This window comes from Anser anser, assembly GCF_964211835.1.
Source record: "Anser anser genome assembly, chromosome: 16".
NCBI classification, from domain to species: Eukaryota; Metazoa; Chordata; class Aves; order Anseriformes; family Anatidae; genus Anser; species Anser anser.
In genome coordinates this window covers 10,325,571-10,348,518 of record NC_139737.1, presented here as the reverse complement: position 1 = coordinate 10,348,518, position 22,948 = coordinate 10,325,571, and the positions used below count along the sequence as shown (strand labels likewise).

At 47.0% G+C, this 22,948-nt stretch overlaps 1 protein-coding gene across 4 annotated transcripts; it reads left to right on the top strand.

The window, feature by feature from the left end:
* Positions 1–3,636: 3,636 nt before the first annotated feature.
* On the top strand, positions 3,637–18,658 carry FITM2 (fat storage inducing transmembrane protein 2). 4 transcript variants are annotated; one of them, XM_083802237.1, is made up of 5 exons: positions 3,637–3,716; positions 4,358–5,150; positions 6,018–6,148; positions 7,005–11,296; positions 13,226–18,658. In XM_083802237.1, exons 4-5 carry the CDS (start codon positions 10,881–10,883, stop codon positions 13,866–13,868), a joined length of 1,059 nt encoding a protein of 352 aa, XP_083658363.1. In that variant the 5' UTR covers positions 3,637–3,716; positions 4,358–5,150; positions 6,018–6,148; positions 7,005–10,880; the 3' UTR covers positions 13,869–18,658. The 4 variants fall into 4 exon arrangements, with proteins under 4 accessions (XP_083658363.1, XP_083658361.1, XP_083658362.1 ...); XM_083802235.1 differs by having other exon boundaries at positions 6,018–6,153; XM_083802236.1 differs by having other exon boundaries at positions 3,658–3,802; positions 6,018–6,153.
* Positions 18,659–22,948: the final 4,290 nt, after the last annotated feature.

The window sequence follows — 22,948 nt, the reverse complement described above, 5'->3', positions numbered from 1 at the left end:
GGCAGGGATGGAAAGGGATCTGGGGGGCTTCTGACATTGCCAGAGCCCTGCAGCGGTCAAACGCTGCTCAGCCGAGAGCTTGGTTGCTCCTCAAGGATCACGGGAGGAAGTTCTCCTGACTGCCAGGTCAGAAGAACTCGCTCTCCGTATTTTACAACGTTACAAAGCCCAGACTGACCTCCCATGTGTTTGTTTGTGAACTTTGGAGGTAAACACGCAGTGAAGGTGTCACCGAGGCCCCTTCTTCAGGACTCACATTTTTAAAATGACTCCTCCAAAGCGTCCGCACTGCTGGTTTCATGTGGCAGGGATGTCTGGCACCCTGCTACCACCCCGTCCATGTGCCTCAGCTCCTCCAGGCTGAGCTAAAGCCAGGATTTCACACCGAAAGCCCAGGGGGGACGTCCCACCGCTCTGGGTGAGGGTGAGGAGGGTGGCTGAGCCCTGCCTTCGGGGAGCGAAGTGAAACCCACGCGTCTGGGGGCATTCGGGCAGCGGTGGCCAAATGCTGCCCACCAAGGGGCAAGGCTGCCGGGCTGCCAGGATCCCAGGTGATCTCTCTGGGAAATAGCAGGGTCACCCAGACCGCCTCTCCCGGCGCGCCCGCAGCTCCCCACCACGGCTGTGACGAGGACGCGGGGAGCTCCTGCCAGCACTGGGCTACAATCGGGGCCTTTCAAAGGCGAGAAATTTTTCCGCCGTCTCTAGAAATGAAGGGCTCTGAAGTTGAAGCTGCGGACAGTAGGTTCTTGCGAAGGTATTTTTTACAGTAACTGGGCTAAGTTTAGAAATCCACTTAACAAACAGCACGGAAGCTACTCGAAGCCCAACTCAAAGGTAATTTGCTGTTGCTGTTTGCCAGCAGCCCTGCAAACGTGACGGGGAGGTGTATATCTGCAGCTCTTCACCACGCTTGGTGCTTGGTGTCTGCATGTTCAGCTGCCGGGCTCAGTGGCAGGAAACCCATCCATCCATTTTTTAGCCTGTGTTCAGCCTCTGTCCCGTACTGCTGGTGCAAAGGGGTCCCGGTGGGAGCTCCCCACCCCTGCCACTAGCCGATGATGCTCCAGACCATGGCCAATTTCTGCTGGTGGCCACCCCATGCTGCTGCTGTGCACACTCAGAGCCTGCAGCATCCCCTCTGTCCCTGTGGCTGCTGCCCCCGTGCTGGGGATGTGAGCACGGGGTGAGCAGGAGCGGCAGCGCCCACCAGGGCTGCGCATCGCTGGGTGCCAAAGCACGGGGACGAAACCCACCCCACAGCCGACAGCATCCGAGGTCACTTCTTTCCTCGGCGTCTGGCACAGCCAGCGCTACCTGCACAGCAGGGCCGGGGATGTGCTGCAGCTCGGCTGGAGGCCTGGATCCCGGCTGGCCAGGGGCTGTGGGATCACAGCCCCAAAAGCCCAGACCCGGCAAAGTGAAGTCAGGACACCCTGGCAGCCTCCCCGTGTAATTTTCTTGCTTGGACGGGTGTATGCCGCAGCTTGACTGGAGCCCCTGTGTATTCAGCTTGCTCACTTTTTTTTTTTTTTTTTTTTCCAAGACCAAAATTAAGATAGAAACTGAGCACCTGGCGCCAGTTCACAGGCGGGTTTCTCATGGCTGCACAGGGAGGTCTTGTTCCTGTTGCTACCCTTCCTGGTCACCTCCGTGCCCGGCTGGCCCTGGCACCCTCTGTCCCTGCTCACACCCCCCGCAGCACCAGCAGCGCCCTCCAGCATCTGCAGCTTGTCCAGGAGAAGAAAAGGGCTCAAAAGACCTGCCAGGAGAGGCAGGCTTGGAGCAGAGCATGGAGGGACACAGCACAGCAGCTGCTGCGTGCCCAGGGGCACGGGGGCTGAGCTCATGGCTGCAGGATGGGGGCTTCGGGCAGGCAGGATTGCTGGGTTAAAACCCTTCATGAAGCTGGGAAACTGCAGGGTCCAGCACCTCACTGCTCCCCGCAGAGGTGCAGAGGCACAGCGGGGGGCTGACCCCGATGCTTTCGGTCTCCTGAGTGGCACTGGGCACATCGCTCCCCACGCACATTTCTCCACCAGCAGCATCACGTCTTTGGGGTGTGCTGGTGCCCTGCACCATGCGGGAACTGGTCCCACACTCCCAGGGCAGCACAGGGTGGGATTGCTGCGACATCTGCCTGCTTCTGGCATCAAAGCTGAAAAAGAAACTCGGCTATTTTTTGCTCAGGTTTAAAATCTCTTGCTGTACCTGCACACCTTAAGGACTCCTGGCTTGTGCCCGCAGAGCGGGCGCAGCCTGACGGACACCTTGTGTTTCCAGCCCTCTGCTCTCCCGTAAAGATTGCCTGAGCCTTTGCCAAGAAATCTCCCTTTTCTCATGGGGCTCCCGAGCTTTCCCACGTCCAGATGGCTGGACCCAAGCCATCGGATTTCTGCCTGCCTGGACGAGAGATTTCTCAGGTTCAGCTGCGGAGGCTCAGATGTTCGCAAGGACCATTTTGCTCAAAGCAGGACAATGGCTGGAAAAGCAGAAAATGAGGCCTCAGGGTGCTCCTTTCTGCCTTATTTTCTTAGTCCTCACCTGCCCCACTGACTGATACTGATGCAAAGAAAGGAGCTGTAGGGATGTGAAATTTAACTGAGCGCATCCAAAATGGGAGCGATGCGCTCCGTGCCTCTCCCGGCACAGAGATGCTCTCCCTGGGCTCTTTTTTCCCCCAGCCAGGGGACACCCTGACACGTGAGGCCCTGAAAAGCCCAGAACTGGGGCAGCTCGGCTGAGGACAAATGCCTTATCTCCTGATGCCCTGGGCGCTGGCAGCTGCGCTCAGCCCGCGCTTCCCAGCCTCCGGCCTTTGAAGTACAAAGGGAGGCGAACGGGCGGATTCCTGCAGCTCATCGGCAGCTCCGGGTGTCGCTGCGGAACAAAGCTCTGCCTGTGCCTCGTGCCAACGCATCCGTGCTGGCGTGGCCCTGCCCCAGCGCCAAGAGCAGCGAGGAGGGGACGGCCGTGGGGCTGGGTGCCCGCGGGGCTGGAGCCAAGGGAAAAGGCACCCTCGGGGCTGGCACGCGGCTCCCAGCTTGACTCAGATACAGCCCTGGTGCCTCCTTTTCTGCTTGCCCACAGCCTCTGCTTGTCTACAGCTCGTCTACATCTGGCTAAAAGTCAGGGAGGGTGGCATTGCCCCAGGGCCATGGTGGAGCAGGGGGGATCAGACACCAGCAGCTGGGGTTTGGGACGGAGGGAAGGAGCCTTGCTGCCTCCTTCTGCATCTGTCTCATCTGGTGCTTGGCTGGTTTTAGCTTTTCCCTTGCCTTTTTTCTTATTTAAGATGGCATTTTTGTGCTGTGCTGATAAGTGAGGGAAAGGTTGGGAGCACTGGTAGGGTTTGGTGTCTCAGCCGACGGCGGGGTGTCTGCAGCACAGCTCTGCTTCCACATCCCACACCTCTGGACCCCTGCATGGGTCAGTGGACAACAGAAAATGGAACTTCATAAATTCCTGGAAGCGTTATCTGAAGTTACACCTTCTGGCACCAACAGCTCGCAATGTCCTTCGCTAAAACCTGCAGGAGCAGGTGGGACACTGAGGAGGTGTGTGCTCAGCCTCCGCGAGCAGCTGACGCCAATCTGGAGTAACTGGGGTGCGAGGAGGGGTTATAAACCACACCAGCTCTGCTCCTCTCTCCTCTTTGATGAATGAGGGCAGGGCCTTCCTCTGCCTACCAGCCAGCGACTGAAGGAGATGTCTGTGTGAGTTCATGGCTTGTGGTGAGGGGAAAACCTCCTGGCCTCTTTGCTGCAGTGCTGGGTGTCTGTCTGCCTCCTGGGGAGGTTCGGTAAGCCCCCGGGGCTCTATGCCTGCCAGCCCACGCAGATGACTGTTGAGGGGATGAGGAGGCTTAATTGACCCTGACAAATATTTACCTGTTTCCCCGAGTTTACAGAAGCCTTGCTCTGGGTACAGCTTTGAAGTGGCGTTCAAAGCCCCAGCAATGCTGACGTCCCTGGGGGAGCGGGGATGCTGCTGCAGGATGGGCCCTGTGCTGCTCAGTGCTGGCATCCCCCATCCTCTGCCCACGTCCTGCTGCACACTGGGGGAAGAAGGGTTTTCTGATTGTTTGGAGCCTATGTTAAAGAAACAGCCCTAAAAAAAAAAAAAAAGCCCTAAAAGTGGCAGGATATGCTTCTTGTGTATTTTTTCCTAGCCTCTGAATCATGTCAACAGGGATTGGGTTGAGTCACACATCTGTGGCAGGCTTGTATTTAAGAAAAGTAGCTTGTTTGAACTGGACAAACAAACACTTCTGGAAAGAACCCGACTGCTTTAACTAAAGCTGCTAAATGCTCAGATTTAAAGCACTAGGATTTGGCTTTAATTTTATTTCTTACAGAACTTAGAAGAGAAATGCACTGGAGAGTTCTTTATTGTAAGAACAGGCGGCAGGAGCATACTCATCACCCCTCTGCAGCTCTAGGCTGTCCGTAGGATCTCCACGTGGCTGCAGTTTGATGGCCATCCGTGAACCCAGAGCTGCCTCCCTGCTGCTCGTGGACACTGTCAGTGGGGTTTGAGTTGGGCTGACACCCCTGCCTTCACCCCACCTTGGTGAGGAGCAGACAGGACCCCAGTATTTTGAGGATGCTCTGCTCCTGGTGGACTGGGATTCAATTCCTTAGTGAGAGCAGCTGGCTTGTTCCTCTTGATGTCAGGAAGCTGGGCCAGACATTAGCGGGTCAGCGAGTGCCCTGCCACCAGCTGGTGCCTGGCAGTAAGAGCTCACTGGATGCCACGGGGAAGGTGCAAGGATCTCACTCACCTCCATGCAGCAAGGCAAGCTGAGTTGCATGTCACAGCCAAACAAGCGCTTCCAAGCTCCTACAGATGCTGAAGGAAAGAGCCTGGCTTGGAAAAATTGTGATGAAGCAGAGCTCAGAGCCCAGGCACCTGTATAGTTCTGGCTTCAGCATCATCCCGGTCCTGAGGATGGCTCAGTGCCTCACGCTGCTTGCTGTCACCCCGCTGTCCTTCTGATACCACCTGTGGCTGGTTATCACACTGGAACTCCACAGCCTTGGGCATCCTCCTTTCCTCTTCTGATGCAGGCTGAGATGTGGGACAGGCTGTGGTGGAAGAGACGAGGGCAGCAGGAGGTGTTCAGCTCGCTGAGCCCAGGGAATAGATCGGTAAGAAACCAAACATGTATTTTTGCTAATGATTTGTGTAAATTTAAACTTAACTACAGCTAAATTAAGACTAGGACAATCCTGAGTCCACTGGCCAGTCAACATATGCTTTGATGTTTTCTGTAATTATTATTTTTATCTACAGAGCACTTCAATAGGGATTATTTTCAGGGCAAATTGCATCACATTTCTAGCTGACACTTATATAATTAACTAAGCCAGTAAAGCATAGATTAAATATTATGTATGCATATTTATTTTTTTAGCTTTGCATTTAATATTTGTAATTATATATTTGACTAAAGCAGCTGCAGCTCATGTTATGTGGTTTGTTGTGCCAGTTATCCAGCCAGGAAGCTGGAACTGCTAACTGTGGTCCCTGCAGCTGATCAACAGAAAGGCAGCTCCAGGTTCTACACCTGAATGTAAACACATGAGCTAAAAATGCACTAGTAAAGTCTGAGAAGTTCATATTTCTGAATTTGAATTAATAAGTGTAGATCATTTTCTTCCCGTATTTGAGCAGTTACAACAAGCTGTGTTTTCTCGGGGGGAAAAAAACAGGTTGTATTTTTATACAGCAGCTCAAGGGCCACCCAGAAAAGACTTCATGGACGTTGTTGTTGTGAGTTTTGCATGAAGTTTAACCTGTGACTGATAACCACTACAGAAAGCAAATAAATGAAAGAAATAGATAACACTTCTAGCACAGGACTACCAGAAAAATTAATCTAACTGGACGGGAGTTGCTTACCAGTAGCCGTGCTTCTTTGAGAATCCCATCCATTAAATGTTCAGGGGAAAAAAAAATTGCACATCAGCTACCAAGAAAAGACAACACAGAACCAACTTAATTCATGTATGCAGGTGTTTGGGAGTGAAGATTTTCTTCAGCAAACACAAAAGGCACGTATCATCTGCAGTGCAAAAAGGCGAATGCAAACCGGGCCAGCTATTTCAGCAAGGAGTGGTACACACAGCCACCGCAGCTGCACTAGGTCAGGTAATTACAGAAACATGACTAATTACGACCATTTTATGTACAAGTGCACGTATACTTGCATGAATCACACATTTTTAGGTGTAATCTCATCCCCATTTCATCTGCTAATGAGCTGTTTTATTCTCTCTGTAGCAAGAATAAATATTTCACAGCTTTGTGAGCTCTGGTTACTTTTAAGCTCTTCAGATCGTTATTGTACCTCTCTGCAATCTCACATTATCTCTGAGGAAGCAGGAAAACATAACTGCTCCCATTTCCCACCCGGAATATGGGAATACAGAGGTTAAGGAACCTGCCTATGGCTGTAGAGGGAGTTTGTCAGAGCCACAAATTAAAACCAGACCCTCCGAATCCTTGCTCGGGGCCCTGATCACCAGACCATCCTCTTCCACAAATTCAGACCTGTCATTAGTCTGCTCTGCTGAAATCTGGCCATGCAGAGCAAGGAACATAAATATTTTGTAGCAGTAGGTCTTAATTTGTAGTGTTAGTAAAGAAAACTCCACAGAAAACTGAATTGGTTCTTTATTAGGCTTTTCCCTGTATCCCAAAATATTTTGATCTTTGGATATAACCACCAGCTATGCTGAAAATTCCCTTCAGCTAAGATCATACCCTTTCTATTCATCTGAAAAGAGTTTGAGGGGAAATGTGTGACCTGCAGAGGTTTTAATGCTGGGTCCAGTCTATACAAATTACCTGGGGCTAATTTCCATAACTTTTTCCAACGTTTTGTGGGTTTGAGGATGGGGAAAGGTCTTTCCCATTTGTTTGAGCAGCCGCACAGGTTGTGAATTACCATTTTCTCTATTCTGTCTCTTGATTTGGCTTTTCTGCTGCAAATAATACAGCACCCACTCACAGAGGTGAGAAGCCCTTGGTTCTGCAGAGCAATGATGAGGCGGGCTGGTACGAGGAGCATCCCTCATCACCGGAGACGGGCAGTGAGGATCCAGGTCAGTGTGATGGGAAGGCTGCGGTAACTCTGCCCTGGCTGCATTTCAAAGGCATCACTGACACAGAAGGGAACAAAGCATACTTTTTTAAGCTGACAGTGAATAGAGAAGGCTGCAGAGCTGAGAGCACTGAGGTTGAAGGATGGTGTCTCAGCAAAGGGCCAAAACTATCTTCAACTTCAAGCTTAAGCTCCTATTAGGCAAAGAAAATACAGCACAGATAATGCTTATGTAGCACCTCTCGTGCAAACATCCCAGCACACTTCACAATCAAACTCAAACACAATCAGTCATGGAGATGTGAGCAGCATTCACCACGAAAAACAGAGCAAGCAAGGCTTGGAAAGGAGGGGTGGCACAGCCACTGAGAGCCCATGGTTTCTAAATGGTTTCCATCTGGAAAGCACCTTGTGGATGGAGAGAGCTGCGGTAGATGATCCCCACGGTGAAAAGCAGGCAGATAATGATGGACAAGCAGATGCCAACAGGTTGTAGGTATTGCTCTGAGACAGGAGGGCAAGCTGGGAAGACAGGGGTTCTCCCAGGTCCAGACAGGTGCCTTACTGAGGTAACTCAGACCCATCAAGTGTGCAACCACAGGCAGCGTGCTTTGAGGGGCACCTGTTGCCCTTGTCTCCTAATTCCAAATGAGGATGAGGTGCAAGCTGTGCCTGTGTGCTACCACATCCGTGGCAAAGAGACTGAGCTGTGCGGGCAGGCGAGTGGCTGTGCTGAGCTCCAGCATGACCCCTGGTCCAGATGCCTGGGGAGCACTCCCTGGAGCACACCTTCCCTAAGGGTAGATCAGCTGGCGAGAGCTCACCTTAGCTCAAACTCAGGTCAGAGAAGAATCAACCTTTCTTGTGTTTTGTTTAATATATATATGCATTTTTTTATTCTCTAAGCATCTTTCTGTGGTTGCAACAGAGAAGTGGACCCAGAAACCATACTATGACTGAGCAAAATGTCACTCTTGTCTGGCAAGAGCTGCAAAGGGTCAGGGTCTCTCTCCACTAACTGCATGCTGAGGTTAGGTGACTTTCCAGACAATGATTCTCAATTCTGCAGAAGGTATCCATGCCATAGCCTTGCATGAGAAAGGCAAGTTTCCTTGCAATCAAAGTGAAATGGATGATTAATACAATTGCTAGAACTAAATGAGTTAATTTTCTAAGTAATGTAATTATTTTAAATAATTAAGAACAACTCAGTGTCATTGTTCTTGCTCAAATGAATAATGGAACACCTGATAAAACATGGAACTTTACGACCATGAAAGATTCTTTCAAATCTGCCACGGCTCTGGAGTAAGGACACTCTCAAGGCATGTTGGATCTCATTTCAGACCTCTGCTCAGGATGCTGTGATTTCCACATTGCATGTCCAAATAAGTGCCCAAGGCTTTGGGCAACTGGGCGTGCAGGGGCAATGCTCACCAACCACTCTTCAGCTGTGTATGCAGTTCTACATCTGCAAATGAATCAATTCTTGCTTATTTTAGAGGCTAAATTTAATTTGTCAATGAAAGAATTTGTTTGGGGCCTTGGTTCAAATTAAACATTTTCTTCAAACAGAGGGGATAAAAAAAAACACATTGTCTTCACCAAATAGTCTGGAAGTATTCAGCTTGAATCAGGCAGTGACTTGGTGAGCTTAAGAAAAAAAAGTAAGAAAAAGCGAGGGACAGACAGATCTGTTATACCTGACCAATTAATTCAGTTTGCTATTGTTTATAGCTGTCAAATACCAATTTGCTCTCTGTGAGAACATTTTGGGAACCTTCTACAATTGCCCTAGAATAAACCCCATTTCCTGGTTATGAGTAAAAGCATTTTCTGCAGTTTTAAAATATCTAAATCCTGCTTTTTTTTTAATATCTTTTATTTTTAATGAGGGAACTACAATTGGTTCCTCAAAAGGACTGTTGGCCTTGGCTGGTGCATGTGGCAGCATATACGTGGTATGAAAGTACAGATTCAGTCTAAATCTGCAGGACACCTGGAACCCAGTTGAGCTTTGCTCAGTGCACTTGCTAGAATTCATGATTTATAGAGATAATCCTCAGACATTTCAAGCTGGGCTGAAGACAGACAAATTTCCAGCCCATGCCATCAATTCCATTCATCTGGAACAGGTGCCAAGCTTACGAAATCCTCCTGCAATGTGGTAGACACCACAGTATGCTTCATTAACAACCATCCAAGCAACTTGCCATCTCCAGCTCACAGGCATTGAAAACAATCTGGAGATCAGAGACCCAAACCTGTGAAGCAAAGAAGGAAAAGTTTCAAAGGCAGCTGGACTCCCACAGGAGGGGATTTAGGCAGACAATGCTGGACTCTGTGAAACCTGCTCCCAGACCCTGTTATCCTCACTCATTTGAGTGAACACAGCTGTCTGTCTTTTCTAATTCAGGGGTACAATGCTGTGGCTAGAAGTGCTAGACGTGGCCGTGTCAGTCTTGTTAAAAACAACATACAATAAATTGCCAAATGCCATTTACCCTGGATAACCTTCTTAGCTGAAACTGTCCATATCTACTGGAGTTGCTTGTGCGTCAGTCGACTTTGATGTGTCCTTCTGCTCTTTCAGCCCAGATGTTGTCATAGATTTTCTGACGATGACTGCAAAAAGGCTTTGAAATGCACTCTGGCAAGAAACACTTTCCCATCCTGTCTCAGATAGGGTCTGCTTTCTTTTCACCTCACATTTTTTATTACTAAGGCTGTTCAGATGAATAAAGGCTCTTTGTTCATTTAGCAATTTCTCTGCTTGCTGATGGTGTTTTATTTTTCAAAGCATAAGTTGAAATGACAGCAGCAGCAGCTCGATAGATGAAGCAGGTCTTAAACACCATAGTGACAGACTACTAGTGTCTGAACACTGTTGCTGTCAGCAGTATGAACAGTGCAGGAGTCTTACAAGAAAGACTCTTCAGGCACAGAAAAAAAAGTTCAAAAATTACGTGTTAGGACGTATGAGAAAGTTCCCAATTTCTCTCTTGCATACTATGGAAAGATGCTCTCTAAGGGAAGCTGGGCATGTTACTCTGCAAGGAATGGATGTTCATTTATGGTGCATAGTATAACCCCTTGATGCCCTGTTTTGATGTTCTGGTCTGGAAGCAACCTACCCATTTGGTAATGGACGCAAAAAGTAATTTTTGTTCTTGTTTTGATACATTCCGGTGGGATAACAATGCTTCTGAATATATATTGACATACATTGAGGATCTTGCTGTTTAAGCAGCATTTCTCCCATTATACATGATGGATTTGGAGCTTGTACTCCACTTCGCATTTCAAAGTGCCATTGAACTGAACGGGTCATGCTATGCCCCCAAGTCCCAGGTTTTCTGTGCTTGTTTGCAGTGAGAGGTGGGGCTGCTCGTGCCACTCAGCTGCACGCCCAGCATGGGAGCTTCTTTAAAGCCAGATGTGACTTTTGGTTAGAAATCAGTGCTTTTTGTCCACCCAATTTATAATGTGTTGGCAGCCCTGCAGAGAGCTTTCTCCCACTGCTAGGATCACTCAGCTCCTTCACCAAACACATCAGCTAGCGCTGCCAAACAGCCCTCAGAGCTTTATGAGGGAACCTCGAGGGGATTAATCCCGGTCCCACCACGGGCTGGCCGCAGCCCTGTCCACCCCTGAGCTGTCTGTCAGGGGCAGGAGCACCCCTAAAGCCCAGGAACCCTCCCACGGGACGAAGCAGGACGGCACGACCCCGTTCCCCCCGCATAACGAGGCGCCCTGGGGGCAGCGCCACAACATGGCGGCGGGGCGGGGGGCGCGCATGCCCACAGCGGCCGCGCTCCTTCCTCCCCTCACCGCCACCGCAGGGCCCGGGGCCCGGCGGGCGCCGCCCGGGGGCGCCCGAGAAGGTCGGCGGTGGCCGTGTGGTGGCGGCTGGGCGGAGCCGGGCTCGACTCGTTCCGGAGGCCGTGAGGGAGGCGGCCGGGGGCGGCCGCGGAGCGATGGAGCGGCTGGAGCGGTGCTGCCGCTCGCTGCGCGCCGGGCTGGCGGCCGGGGCCGTCCGCCGCCGGCTGCCCTGGGTGCTGCTCGGCCTCGTCCTCCTCGGGTCCGCCCTGAAGGACGGCGACCTGGTGCCGGAGACGCCCATGCAGAACAAGCGCAACCTGCTCAACGTGTGAGGAGGGCTGGGGGGGACCCTCGGGGGGCGAGGAGGTGAGGGGGGCTGCGGGAGTCCCCCGGGCTTGGGCTGGCGGGGCTGCCCGGGGGCTGCCCGGCGTCCTCGGCCGGCTGCTGCTCGTGGTGGGAAGAGGAGGAGGAGGAGGAGGAGGAGGAGGAGGAGGAGGAGGAGGAGGAGGAGGAATCTTCCCCCTTCTTCAGCTCCCAGATAATTTTTCAGATTTTCAGAGCTGGCAGCGAATTGATCCAAAAGCAAGCTGAAGTCTTGCAAGCATAAGTCTTTTAGCATCTTTATAAAAGCAGCGTTATTGCTCTTGTTTTCCACTCCCGAGCGTAAGTCTTTTAGCTTGTTTGTAAAAGCAGAGTTATTACTCCTGTTTTCTGCTCCTTAGGCAATGGCTCGGCAGGCTCAGCGTTTCTTGAACGCTTTGAAGGGGTTGAGCTGTGCGAGTGCCCCTGTGCCCTACCTGCTATAGACCAGAAGATAAAGCTAAATTTTCTATTTTCCCTGGTGACTTGGGGTTTTTTTACTTTATTGATTTGAATTGTTCACTTGGCGACATGTGGTAGAGGAAGTTCTTCCAGCGTGACTGAAGAGAGCAATTGGCAGAACGCTCAGAGAGGGGAATTGATCTTACAGCGAAACCGTACTGCGGTGTCCTGCCCTTCTGAAATAGGGGAGCTTTGTCAGTACTGAAGCGATTTTTTTCCCCGCAGATTACTTGTGTGCTGGTTTGCTGACAGTAGTCATGTTAGCAGCCTTCTTGCTTTTAAGTGTCTCAGCCAAATGAGAATTTTATTTTCAGCTGTAGTTGCTGCACAGGTGCCCCTTCTGCTGTACCGTGGAGAGCGATGGAGGCGCTCCTTAAAGCCCTGGGCAGTCCCTGACAGTTTTTGTTAGGACCTTAATGAAAACACGGAACTTTGTTCCTGCTTGTTCTTGTCTTAGGTGCTGATGTAGGTGATGATTAAATTATGACTGTGTCTGGCTATTGCTTGGTCACAGACCAGGATTCTGTCTATGCTTTTCAAAGTTGTGGGTAAAGAGAGCCGACAGGAAGCAAGCTGCATCGGAAGGTGCTGCTGGGACAAAGGTCAGAGGCCGTGGTCTCCTTAACGTGGTCGTAAATTCGCTTGAACCTGCCCCATTGTAAGATTTGAAAAGGGGACTAGTTATGCAATACTGTCAGGACTAGTTAGGCAATATCTTGTTAAACAGGATAGCAGCACATTGTCAGCTCGTTTTCAAGATTTACAGACATCACAGAAAAAGTTGGCAAGGTAGGGAGTGAGTTTTGAGGCGGAAGGGTTTGTGTATGCTGTAGGACGGCCCTCATCAACTGGAGGGACAGCAAAGGACCAGACGCTACTGTGAGGTTTTGTTACTTCATTTATTTTACAAGATAAAATGGAGGAGGAGTGTTGTGGGCTGATGAGGGAGAAGAGTCAGTCCTTCTCCTGGGTATCTTAGTATGAAGGGGGTGAGGTCGTGAAGGGATTTGAAAGCAAAGATAATCTGAGATGGAGGAAGAGAGGAACACTGAAAGTCAGAGAAAGGGTTACTGTGGTCAGGGTGGCAGGCTGAGAATATCTTTGCAGCTGTTCTTTGAGTAAGGCAAAGTTGAATGGGTTTGTAGGGTAAAGGCAATTGCAATAGCTGAACTGCAAGTCAGCTGGGAGTCTGAATGAGGCTCTAGGTCCAAGGGAATGCTGCCTGGGAAACAGTTGAAGTACCTGTTCGAGAAAGTACTCAGGTTTTGGACCCAAGAGAAATAATGGGGAGAGGGTTAAGATTTTATCTATGCTTTACTTGGAGGGCAGGAATCATGTGCCTAATTTAGACAGCTCTGAACAGTGACCTCTAAAGCTGCTAGTTCAAGCACCACAACATACCCCCAGCTCCCTCGTCTTGGCTTTTATGAAATTTCACATGTGCATATTTCTCTTCTGTCTTCTCTCTGGCAGGTACTTTGTCAAGGTGGCTTGGGCATGGACATTCTGGCTTCTGCTGCCCTTCATTGGAGTTACCACCTACCTATTTGCCAAGAGCAAGTTCCTCTACGGTCCCACGAAGAGCATTTTGACAGCTCTGCGGCGTCTTAGTGCATTGCTGGTGGGCACTGCCATCTGGTACGTCTGCACCGGACTCTTCATGTATATCGAGAATCTCACCGGCATGTGCTCTACCTCGGGTAAACACAATGAGCCTCGCCGGCTGTACGCCACCAAGCAGGAGTGCCACCAGGACAATGGGATCTGGAATGGTTTTGATATCTCAGGGCACTGTTTTCTGCTCTCGTACTGTGCTCTAATGATTGTGGAAGAAATGGCAGTGCTGGAAGGCTTGTCCATAGACCAGAACTCAAAGCTGCGTGTTGTGGTCAACAGCCTTTTTGTTTCCTTGTGTTTTCTCACCATGATCTGGGTATTCATGTTTGTGTGCACTGCCGTATATTTCCATGATTTCAGTCAAAAGCTTCTTGGTGCGCTGATAGGTTTGTCAGCTTGGTATGTAACGTACAGAGTTTGGTACTTGAAACCATTTTCTCCTGGACTACCTCTCACAAATATACCTTTGAGTTCGAAGAAATACAGCTATAGCAGATAAAAGAAGTTTTAAACACTTTGAATTTTGCTTTCAGTACTGGGGTAGTTGAATATAGGAATGGTTACAGTATTTCCACTGTAAGGAACAAGATGATGGGCTGGGGCAGAGAACAATCTTTACTAGCTGATGGCTGGCAGGTGGTAATGAGATTTGTCCTCATGAGAAAAAAAAAAATGGTATTGGAAAAGGTCAGCTGTTGTTTAGGAGTTTCTGGTTGGCATTCTCAGCAAAGGAATAAGAAGTTGGATTTGTTTCTCTTATTGATAAATTGAGGAACTGATCCTCTAAGACTGACAGAGGCCTTTGCTCTTTAGGAGCTTAACTGATCTTAAGTCAATTCTTTTTCTTCCCTCTTGGTTTGTTTTTGTCAAAAATACCAGGGATGATCCAAATCTCATATTCTTTTTAATGCTCTACTTGTATTGCCTTAGGGGAAATCTCTCATAATGATAGTGCTGCTAATTGTTGCAATAGGCTTGGCCAAAAATATTCACTTGTTAAAGCAGCATATAGCTCTGTTGTGAAACTAGAACATCTCATGTTATTAAACGTTAAATACACCAACTTGCCACAAATCCTTGTTAGGTGTATGCACAATCTGCAACAAAGAGAGTGAACCTGACATGTAACGTCTTAAGCAGATTGTGACTTCAAATTTATGCCTGCCTTTGGAAAGGAAACTCTTGAATAACAAGTCTTAACTTTCTCCTTACATGAAGTATCTGTAGTCAAGTTTTGTCATTTTATTCTAGATGCAAAAAGCAAGTCAAATACGAGACTTGGAGGGGTTATTTTTACTTTTTTAATTTTGCAAATTGAGCACCTTACAATAAAGAGTATTGTCTGCTATGTTTCTTCCAGAAGAACAATGAAATTCTGGTGTTACAAACATGTTGGCTTAAGCTGCCATTTTCTGAATATTATGCTTGGAAATGAATGAAACATATCATTTATCCTAAGCTGCAAAGCAGTGTGCTTGAAGCAATATTTATTCTTGCTTATCCGGGTGTATCAATAAGCTACTTAATTTTGATTACACCTGAAGTTGTGGCCACTTCTGTTGTGGTTGGAAAGCCACTACTGAATAAAACACTACTGTTATATAATGAATAGGTATGATACGGGATGGGTTTACTCATCATATCAATCAAACATTTAGCATAGTTTTTATCTAGAAAAGCTTTTTATTATTTCATAAAGGCTTATTCAAGTCGCAGTTGCACAGAACTGGTTTGACAGTTGTAAAGATGAACGAGACAGTCCAGAAGGTCTGTAGGCAAGGCTGTAGATGTGTCTGTTGATCTGATAGTGGACGTGATCTGTCTGCAGTGTTTGACTCCAAGTTGATTATTTTACTGAATATAGATTATGATGCAATATAGCCGCATCTCGGCACATTTTTTTTTGCCATCTTAACAGCTCCTTTCCAAGTGAGTGGAAGTATTTGCAGTAAATACAATGATGTTAATTCTGCTATTGTGGCCTGCCTCTGAGGAAAGCTGAATTCCCTTGAATTCAGTGGCAAGTGGGAGTTGTGCATCCTCAGAAAGTACAAATCACCTTTCAGAAAGAAGCTATTTCAGGAGGTTATGTATTTTCTGTCGTTTGCTCTTTTTTTGGCATTAAACTGCATTTAAGCTGACTCTGGGAAATTTGGACTGATTAACTCATATTGGGTTTAACTAACAATGTGTTTGAACAATGCAGATCCATTTGCTGACATTCTTTTGATGTAATATAAGCCTGCTCCCAGTTGAGTTAAGCTAGTCTGCAAGCAACTTTCATCATGAAAAAAGATTATATACCCAGAAGGTCTTCTGATTAATTTCACTAGATTTAAGTTTCTATTTTAGGTTATCTTTATGTAATTTTGCTACATTGACAAGGCCTAATAACAGGAAATGCTATTTATTTAAACTAACAGGGCTTGCTGAAATTATCTTCAGTGCCACCAATGTTTTGTGCAATCACTACGTGGATGTTTCTGTGCACTTCAGACCAGTGTCATACAGACTGTTATGAAAATAATGTGGCTGCTCTCAAAATTTTATTTAAACAATGAAAGAAAAACACTTAAAGTTTATCAGTGTTTGTGTCTTTGAGGATGTTTCTGGAGTCTGTGAAGATACTGCTGCTGCTCTTCATTTCCCTGAACAATCCAGCCTTCCAGTTTTTTTGCTGTTGTTTTTTGTTTGTTTGTTTGTTTGTTTTCTGGCTGTTGAGATGTGGATTTATCAGTCACAGTCTGAGCACACGGTATTTGAATGGGGTTATTATGGCACTAATTCTCAAATGTATGGGGTTTAAAAAAAAAAAGCCTGACAAATGCAAGATTTCTAATGTGTGCATGTTATGCCGTGCAGCTGATTATTTAGACACCAACAGTTGCTCGTCATAGCAAAGTGAAAGCCTAATCCGCTGAAATATATGGGAAAGTTCCCATGAACTGTAATACTCCTAAGGAGTTTGAAAGTCTTGGCCTACGTGTCTTTCTCAGTGCCCAGAGACCACGTGCCAACTGTTAGTTAAGGTTTCCTTGTGCTCCAGGCCTCCTTTTTGTGCCTTTTAACTTTCTTTCAGTTAACTGGAAATCAAAGGTGCAGATTTTCTGTTTGCATATTTGCTGTTACCTTTACCTGACTTCCCCCCCCCCCCCCCCCCGACTTTTATCATTAAAATAACAATGTGGACTCTCTTACAAATTTTCAGCCAAAGAAGAAACAGTGCTGTGAATAACTGGATTTGATTGCTTCTACCAAACTGTCAGATCCTTTCTTTCAACTATCAACAGTTACTGATAATTTGTTTTAAAATTTTGAAAGAAAGTAACATAGTCTAAAGGTAAATGTTCACATTTGATAGTGGATTCCAAAAGAAAAACTATAATCTTGAGAAAGAGTTGGGTTTTGCTTTGTTCGGTTTGGTTGGTTTTTGTTTGGTTGGTTTTGTACTTGCATTGAAGTTAGTTCAGCACAGTATTTCTCTACTTCCACAGAGTTATATTTCCATGTTTGTAGAGTTACATAGGGAATTTTTCTCTGCAGCATCTTACTGGCTTCTTACTTGTTTTAATATAAGTTTGATGTTTTTTTCATTGCACGTGATTAAGTCTAGCTTGTTTTCCGGGCTCTGTATCGCTGCTTTCACAAAAGTAGCATTTAGCCTGACTGATGCAGATGATGCTAGTGGTCTTGGTGCCTTAGAGGTTCTCCTCTGATGGGGCCACTAAAGCAGGGAGTCTAAACTAGAACACAGTGGGAAGTTTCAGTGGGTTAGGATTCATTTCACTCTTCACTTACCTGGGACTCATTCAACTGTTTGCATCGTGGGAGGTGAGATCAGGTGAACAGGTAGGCTTGGGTCTTTTGTAAAATCCATCTGAACAGTTCAGACCACAAACATATTTGAAACTGGGGTTTTGATTCTTCCTCAGTGTCGTTTTCAAAGCAGACTTGTTCTGTAAATCACAGAATGGCTGAGGTTAGAAGGGACCTCTGAAGATCATCTAGTCCAAAATGCTTCACTGGTGCTAAATGGTATTCCTGGTTTGCCCTTTATTTTTGTGTGTGCGCTGAAACTTAGGTCATGGAGCAGCCACAAGAATCGAATCCGGTTTTCTGTTTTGATGCACGGCAATTTGTGACAACGTGAGCAAGACCCAGTTATGTGTGTGGTGCACTTTAACTGAAAAACTCTAGGGGCTGCTGTGATATATTAAATGCCTTGGAAAATCAGCCTTTAGTTCTGAACACAAATATGCAGCCACTTTTGTTAGTAAAATAATACCCATTTTTCCACTGTAGCTTAAAGCCCATCCCTGCAGCTTCTCTGCCATCAGCCTTTTCCAGCTCTTTGCCTTTGATCAGCCCATATTTATCTCTGCTCACTCAAACCTGTTTCCTATGTCTTTTCATAGCTTCATCTCACCTCCTGGGGTGCAGATTAGTAAAAAGCACCCCTTACCTCTGCTAAATGCGTGCTTTCTCCCTTTACGTTGTCTTCCTCTCTTTTAAGTATTTTGTCAAAGCTTAAGACAAAGGTAATTGGTACTAGCAATAAAGGCTGTTGTGGCTCTGAACTCATAATTAACCATTGTTAAAAGGAGTTGGTCAGTCACTGTAATAGTGTTTACCTGGAAAAAAGCACACGCCTAACTTACTGAAGCAGGTGTGTGTCTGATGTGCCTGAACTCCTGGAAGGAAAGAAGGTCACTTGAAAGCGCCACTCGATGTGTTAGTAGTTAGCTTTTTCTTTTTTCTTGGGGAGCAAGCACTGCGTTTTCTGCAGGGTAGTTTTACCCGGGTATTTAGCAGAAAATTACTAATTCATTTGAACGTGAGATGGGGACCTCAGTGCCTTAAGTATACAATGAGAATATAGAGGTGGCTAGTGGGAAAATGAGAAACACAAATGACCGCCAGGATGGAGTGCAATCCCTGAAATTTCAGGCAACTATGTAGTAACATTTAATCTGAAAGATTTTTTTTAATCTGCCTTCTGGCTGTCACAAAACAGGCAATGCCATGTGCTTTGTAACAATCTGAGCAACGTTTTCTGTAAAGCTTTGGAACTGTAACATGGCACAAAAAATAAGCAGTATGAAGAGCTTTACTAGCTTTTTGGGGGAGTTGAATATTGAGGGAAAGGAGTACTCATAAGAATGCCCTTTCTTGGTCAGGCTTCTCCTGAAGGTGTACCCAGTGGTAGGAGACCTCCAGTTGTGCGGCATGCCTCCCTAGTGGTGTATGGCTGAATAAAGAAAAGCTTGGAATAAAAGTAAATGTAAATGATTTTTTTTTCTGTCTCATCTCTGAAGCCTTTTTCCATGTCCAGTCTAGATTCATTTTGCAGTTTTAGATCATGCATTCCCTCCATCATGCAATTTAATACATTTAATCTGTGGAAAACGATGTCCAAGCAACAAATAGGCATATCCTTGATGTAAACGTCAGCTCTATTCTGAAACCTCTTCCTGACTCCTGTGATGTTCCACAGAGCAATGGGACCGGGGAGAGCTGCAGCGCCGAGAGGTCGCACGCAACGTGACTGCATCAGTGACAGGCGTAACGGATCGTGACTCAGTGCTGGAGAAAATGCAGCTAAATAGGTTGTGGCTCAAAATAGTTGACTGTGACAGAGAAATCCATGCAGAACTAATTGAGAATATGATGCTATGCCCACAAAGCCTGTTAGGCTTATATCCAAGTGTGTGAACTGTACCCAAAGCCAGCAGGATTGTGCTGGTTCTGAATGGCACTGAGGATTTTCAGATGATGGAAACAAGCAACGATTTAAAATCTACTTGGTAGACTCAGTGAGTATCATTCTAGGTCACAGCTTGGCTCAGCACCGTGCACCATTGCTCCAGCTTTGCTGTATCCTGGCATTACCATTTCAGTCTTTAGGAGAATGGAAGTAGTAAAGGATTGAATATAGGAATGTATTTTTTTTCCCATTCATTGTCATGATTTGAAAGTTGAGAGACAAGTGAAACGATGCCAGGTAATTTTTGTTTGTTCAGTGGGAGAGTTTCTTCTTAGTTCAATTTTGCTGCTGTGTGTGTTTGTGGCCAGGAATCCTTTCTGTTGCTCTTCTCTAATGCTTGGCTCAGAGAACATGGGATGGAAAGAAATTGCATTTGGTCAACAAAAATAGAAGTGTTCTAGGAGGCTTGCAGTGGAGTGACATTACCTTGTGATGTAAACAGTACGTGTGAAGCAGCTCTCAACTATAGAAAGTGGTTCTGTGCCAAGAAGTGCCTGCAACATTCAAACACACCCTCAAACCTAGTTACATGCAGTTCTGATTGCAAAGTAGCTTTATTTGGATAACTCCACTGCAGCTAAAAAGGATTTGGGTCACAGGAGAGATGAGGTGCTGTTAGGAAAGGGCTGAGACAGCAGGCAGCGAAAGCAGGGGCATGGACAGCGTTATTCTTCAAGAAAAGCTTTCTAGGTTGTCAGTTGGTCTGTGCTGTTAGGTGAGAGCTCTTTAGCAAGACTTCATCATCTTTTTTTTTTTTTTTTTTTGCTGCTCTTTCTCAGAAGGTGGAAATGGGAGGTGCTTTGTCTGCTGGTGCAGTTCCACAGCCCATGGGCTCCTGACAACGGAGATGTCCCTGTGAAAATACTCGTGTGTCCCTATGCTGCAGACAGAGGAGTGAAATCAGGAAAATCCAGAAGAGAGAAAAGGGGTAGGATGGTGGAGAGGGGCGAAGAAAAGCGGAGCTGAAAGCAGTTCGTTGTACAGAGAAGGACAAGGCAGAAAAATGCATCGTGAGCTTCCAAGGAGTGGGTGGAGGTTGACGCTTTGCTCATCGATACGGTTCGATGTTGAAGTCATGTGGAAATAGAAATAATCTGCTTTGGCAGTGGCAGCTGCCCTCTGCGCGTACGGCCGTGGCCTGCAGCACGCGGCTCTCTGCAGTCTGCAGCCTCCGCTCCTGCTGCCTGCCTGCGCCGCAGTGATAGACAGCTGTGTGCTGACACAGCGATTGTTCGCCTGCATTATTTAGGGCCTGCGTGGAACTCTTTGTTTCGCTGAGGCATTTAAAGCAGGCTGTTTCCTCTCCGTTTAATCTCGCAGAGGAAAGCGCGTAAAATGGAAAATAAAAGGTAATGGTAGTAAGTGTCACCTGGGCACATTAGGAAGTCAGCGTGACGGGGAGAAAAGGAAACTTGTTTGTCATGAATGTGCTTTATCTGAGAATAAAAGTTCCTGTGGGTTTTGCTCCTGCTTAAAACCTTAAATTCAGTATTAGGGGTCTCAGACAAAACCTTCTCTGTGAACAGTGAGGCCATGCTTTAGGAAATCCTTTAGGGGTATGGATAGGAATATTGCGGAACCAGCTTGGGTGGATTTGGCTTTGATCTTGATGTGAATGTCACAAAACCCGGTATTGTCACGAGCTCTAAGGTTTTCTGTTTGCCATTCTCGGATGGGAAAGTCCCTTATTTATTTCACAGCAGAAATGAAGAAATGAAGTTTTTCCCTTGCTTGAAGGAGCACCTCTTACACCATCCCCTTCTTCTCATTAGCAAGAACACGGAAACTGCAGCTGTGTGGTAAGGATATTTTTCCATCCAGAAGCACAGCAAGACTCAGCAATTAATTTCTTAGAGGACCACAAGACTGTCATTAGGTAGTCTTAGCCCTTGATCTTGATTTCTTTGGCAACCTGTGACAGACAGGCTTAGGTTGTGTGCTCTGTCCTATGTCCTCTGCCAAGCTTTGTTTCCAAGGCCTTTATTCTGCATGGAGAGTTCTTCCCCATGCCTTGACAAGAAGAGAAGGCTGCAAACTGCGGTCACAGGACTGACACGTACATTTTGGTTTTCATAGTTGAGCCTTTTGAGCAAAACCCATAGGAGTAAAAAAGACTTCAGAAACTGTAGGGTTATAAATCTGATCCCTGGGAGCCTCTTGAACAGGAGGCTTGGGAGGGAGGAGGAGGTTGTGTGGTACCCACAGCTCACTCAGTGTCATGAGGCTCCATCTCAGAGGTGTTCAGAAGGGCTCGGACTTGCCAAGTAGACGCTGATCTCCCCTCTTTCAATAACAAGTCCAGCATTTCAGCATGCTTAAAGGTTTTTAAGGTCCTTAAGTGCCTAAAGGCATGGCTGCTCCTAAAAACCAGAAATTTCGATGGCTAAAAATTTGCTTGGTTAAGTGCGTGTAAGGTGAAGCTGTCCCTCAGTGCTGGACTGGGACTTGGCGAGTGGGAGGGAAGAAGAAGAAGGACCCTAAACGGGGTTGGGTTAGATACTCAGGAGTGTGTGGTGCAGGATGGTACAGCACAAGCCATTCCTTCTGTTGTCTTGTGCGGCTGAGCCAGCGCTTCAGGGCTAGCAGTTTGCTACAGAATTGGTCAGCAGTAAACTGTGAGGTATCCCAGGGCAGGCGTTTGTTCCAAACAGCATCTCTGAGTGCCTCACCTTCCAGCCTTACCCCTTGGGAGCTGCTGTTACCCCACACCTTGCTGAGAGCAAAGCATGAAGTCCTGGAGCGAGAGAACAGATGGTTGCTCTCGTTTTCACATTTCTGTGTACAGAAAGTACCTTGGGCAGGGAACGTCAGGCCAGAGCCTGGCTTACGGTGCTGTAGGATGCGGCTCTCTGTTTTTAAATGGAACTAGAGGAGAAAAACTGATGAGGCTTAGATCAACTGGAGCGAAAGCAACTTTTTATTATGATAGCCTGTAATCACAACAGGGCTGCTTCATAGTAAGTCTCTAATCTGGATCGATTGGGGTGGTGACATTCATCTCGTGGTTCACTTCAACATCAATCCAGCCCCTGCCTGTCACAGTAATTGTCTCTTATCGCTCTTGGAGATTGCTTTTCCCTGGAGCAAACTCCTGTTATTTTTCATTACCAAGGTCAGGAAACAAGGCTCAGCAACAGGGAGTGGCACTGTCTTCACCGATTTTTATTTTTCTTTTATTTGGTTCAAAACAAAGGCTTGTCAGTAAGTAGTACTAGCCAGCCTGCTACCCTATACAACACTTGTCACTACAGCATCTGTGGCTTTCCATCAAAGCATGAGACAACATAACAGACAGCTGTCACAGTTTGGTCTGAGCTGACCTGTGCCTTGTTCTGGCTGTTGGCTCTGCCTGACATTCCTTACAATAGCTGCATTATAACAGCGTGCTCCAAAACAAAACAAGCACCTACTTTCGCCAGTGGTTAGAGTTCTGATTTGTGATTCTAAATTTATTCTTTATTTCCTTTAAAAGGGAGGGGAGGGGCAGCAAAATAACAAACAGCAGTCTTGCTAAGAAGCTTTCTTCTGCCTCATTCTCAGGCTGAAAGCCTGGGAACTGTGGGAGTATTTGCTCTTGTCCTCTCTGGGTTTCATGGCTTTGTTCCTCCATTACTATCCCTTTCCATATCTGGTGAATATATTTCACTGGCTCTTAGCACCAGGGAATTCCTTTGTAGAACAGCTGACAAAGGTAGAAGGATGAAATCACGGTAAAGAAGTAACAACTTTGGGGGAATTTAGTGTCACGGATGTGATGAACTAGGGGTCATCGTGTATGTTCTTACACCTTTCAGATTCAACAGAAGGGGTGACCT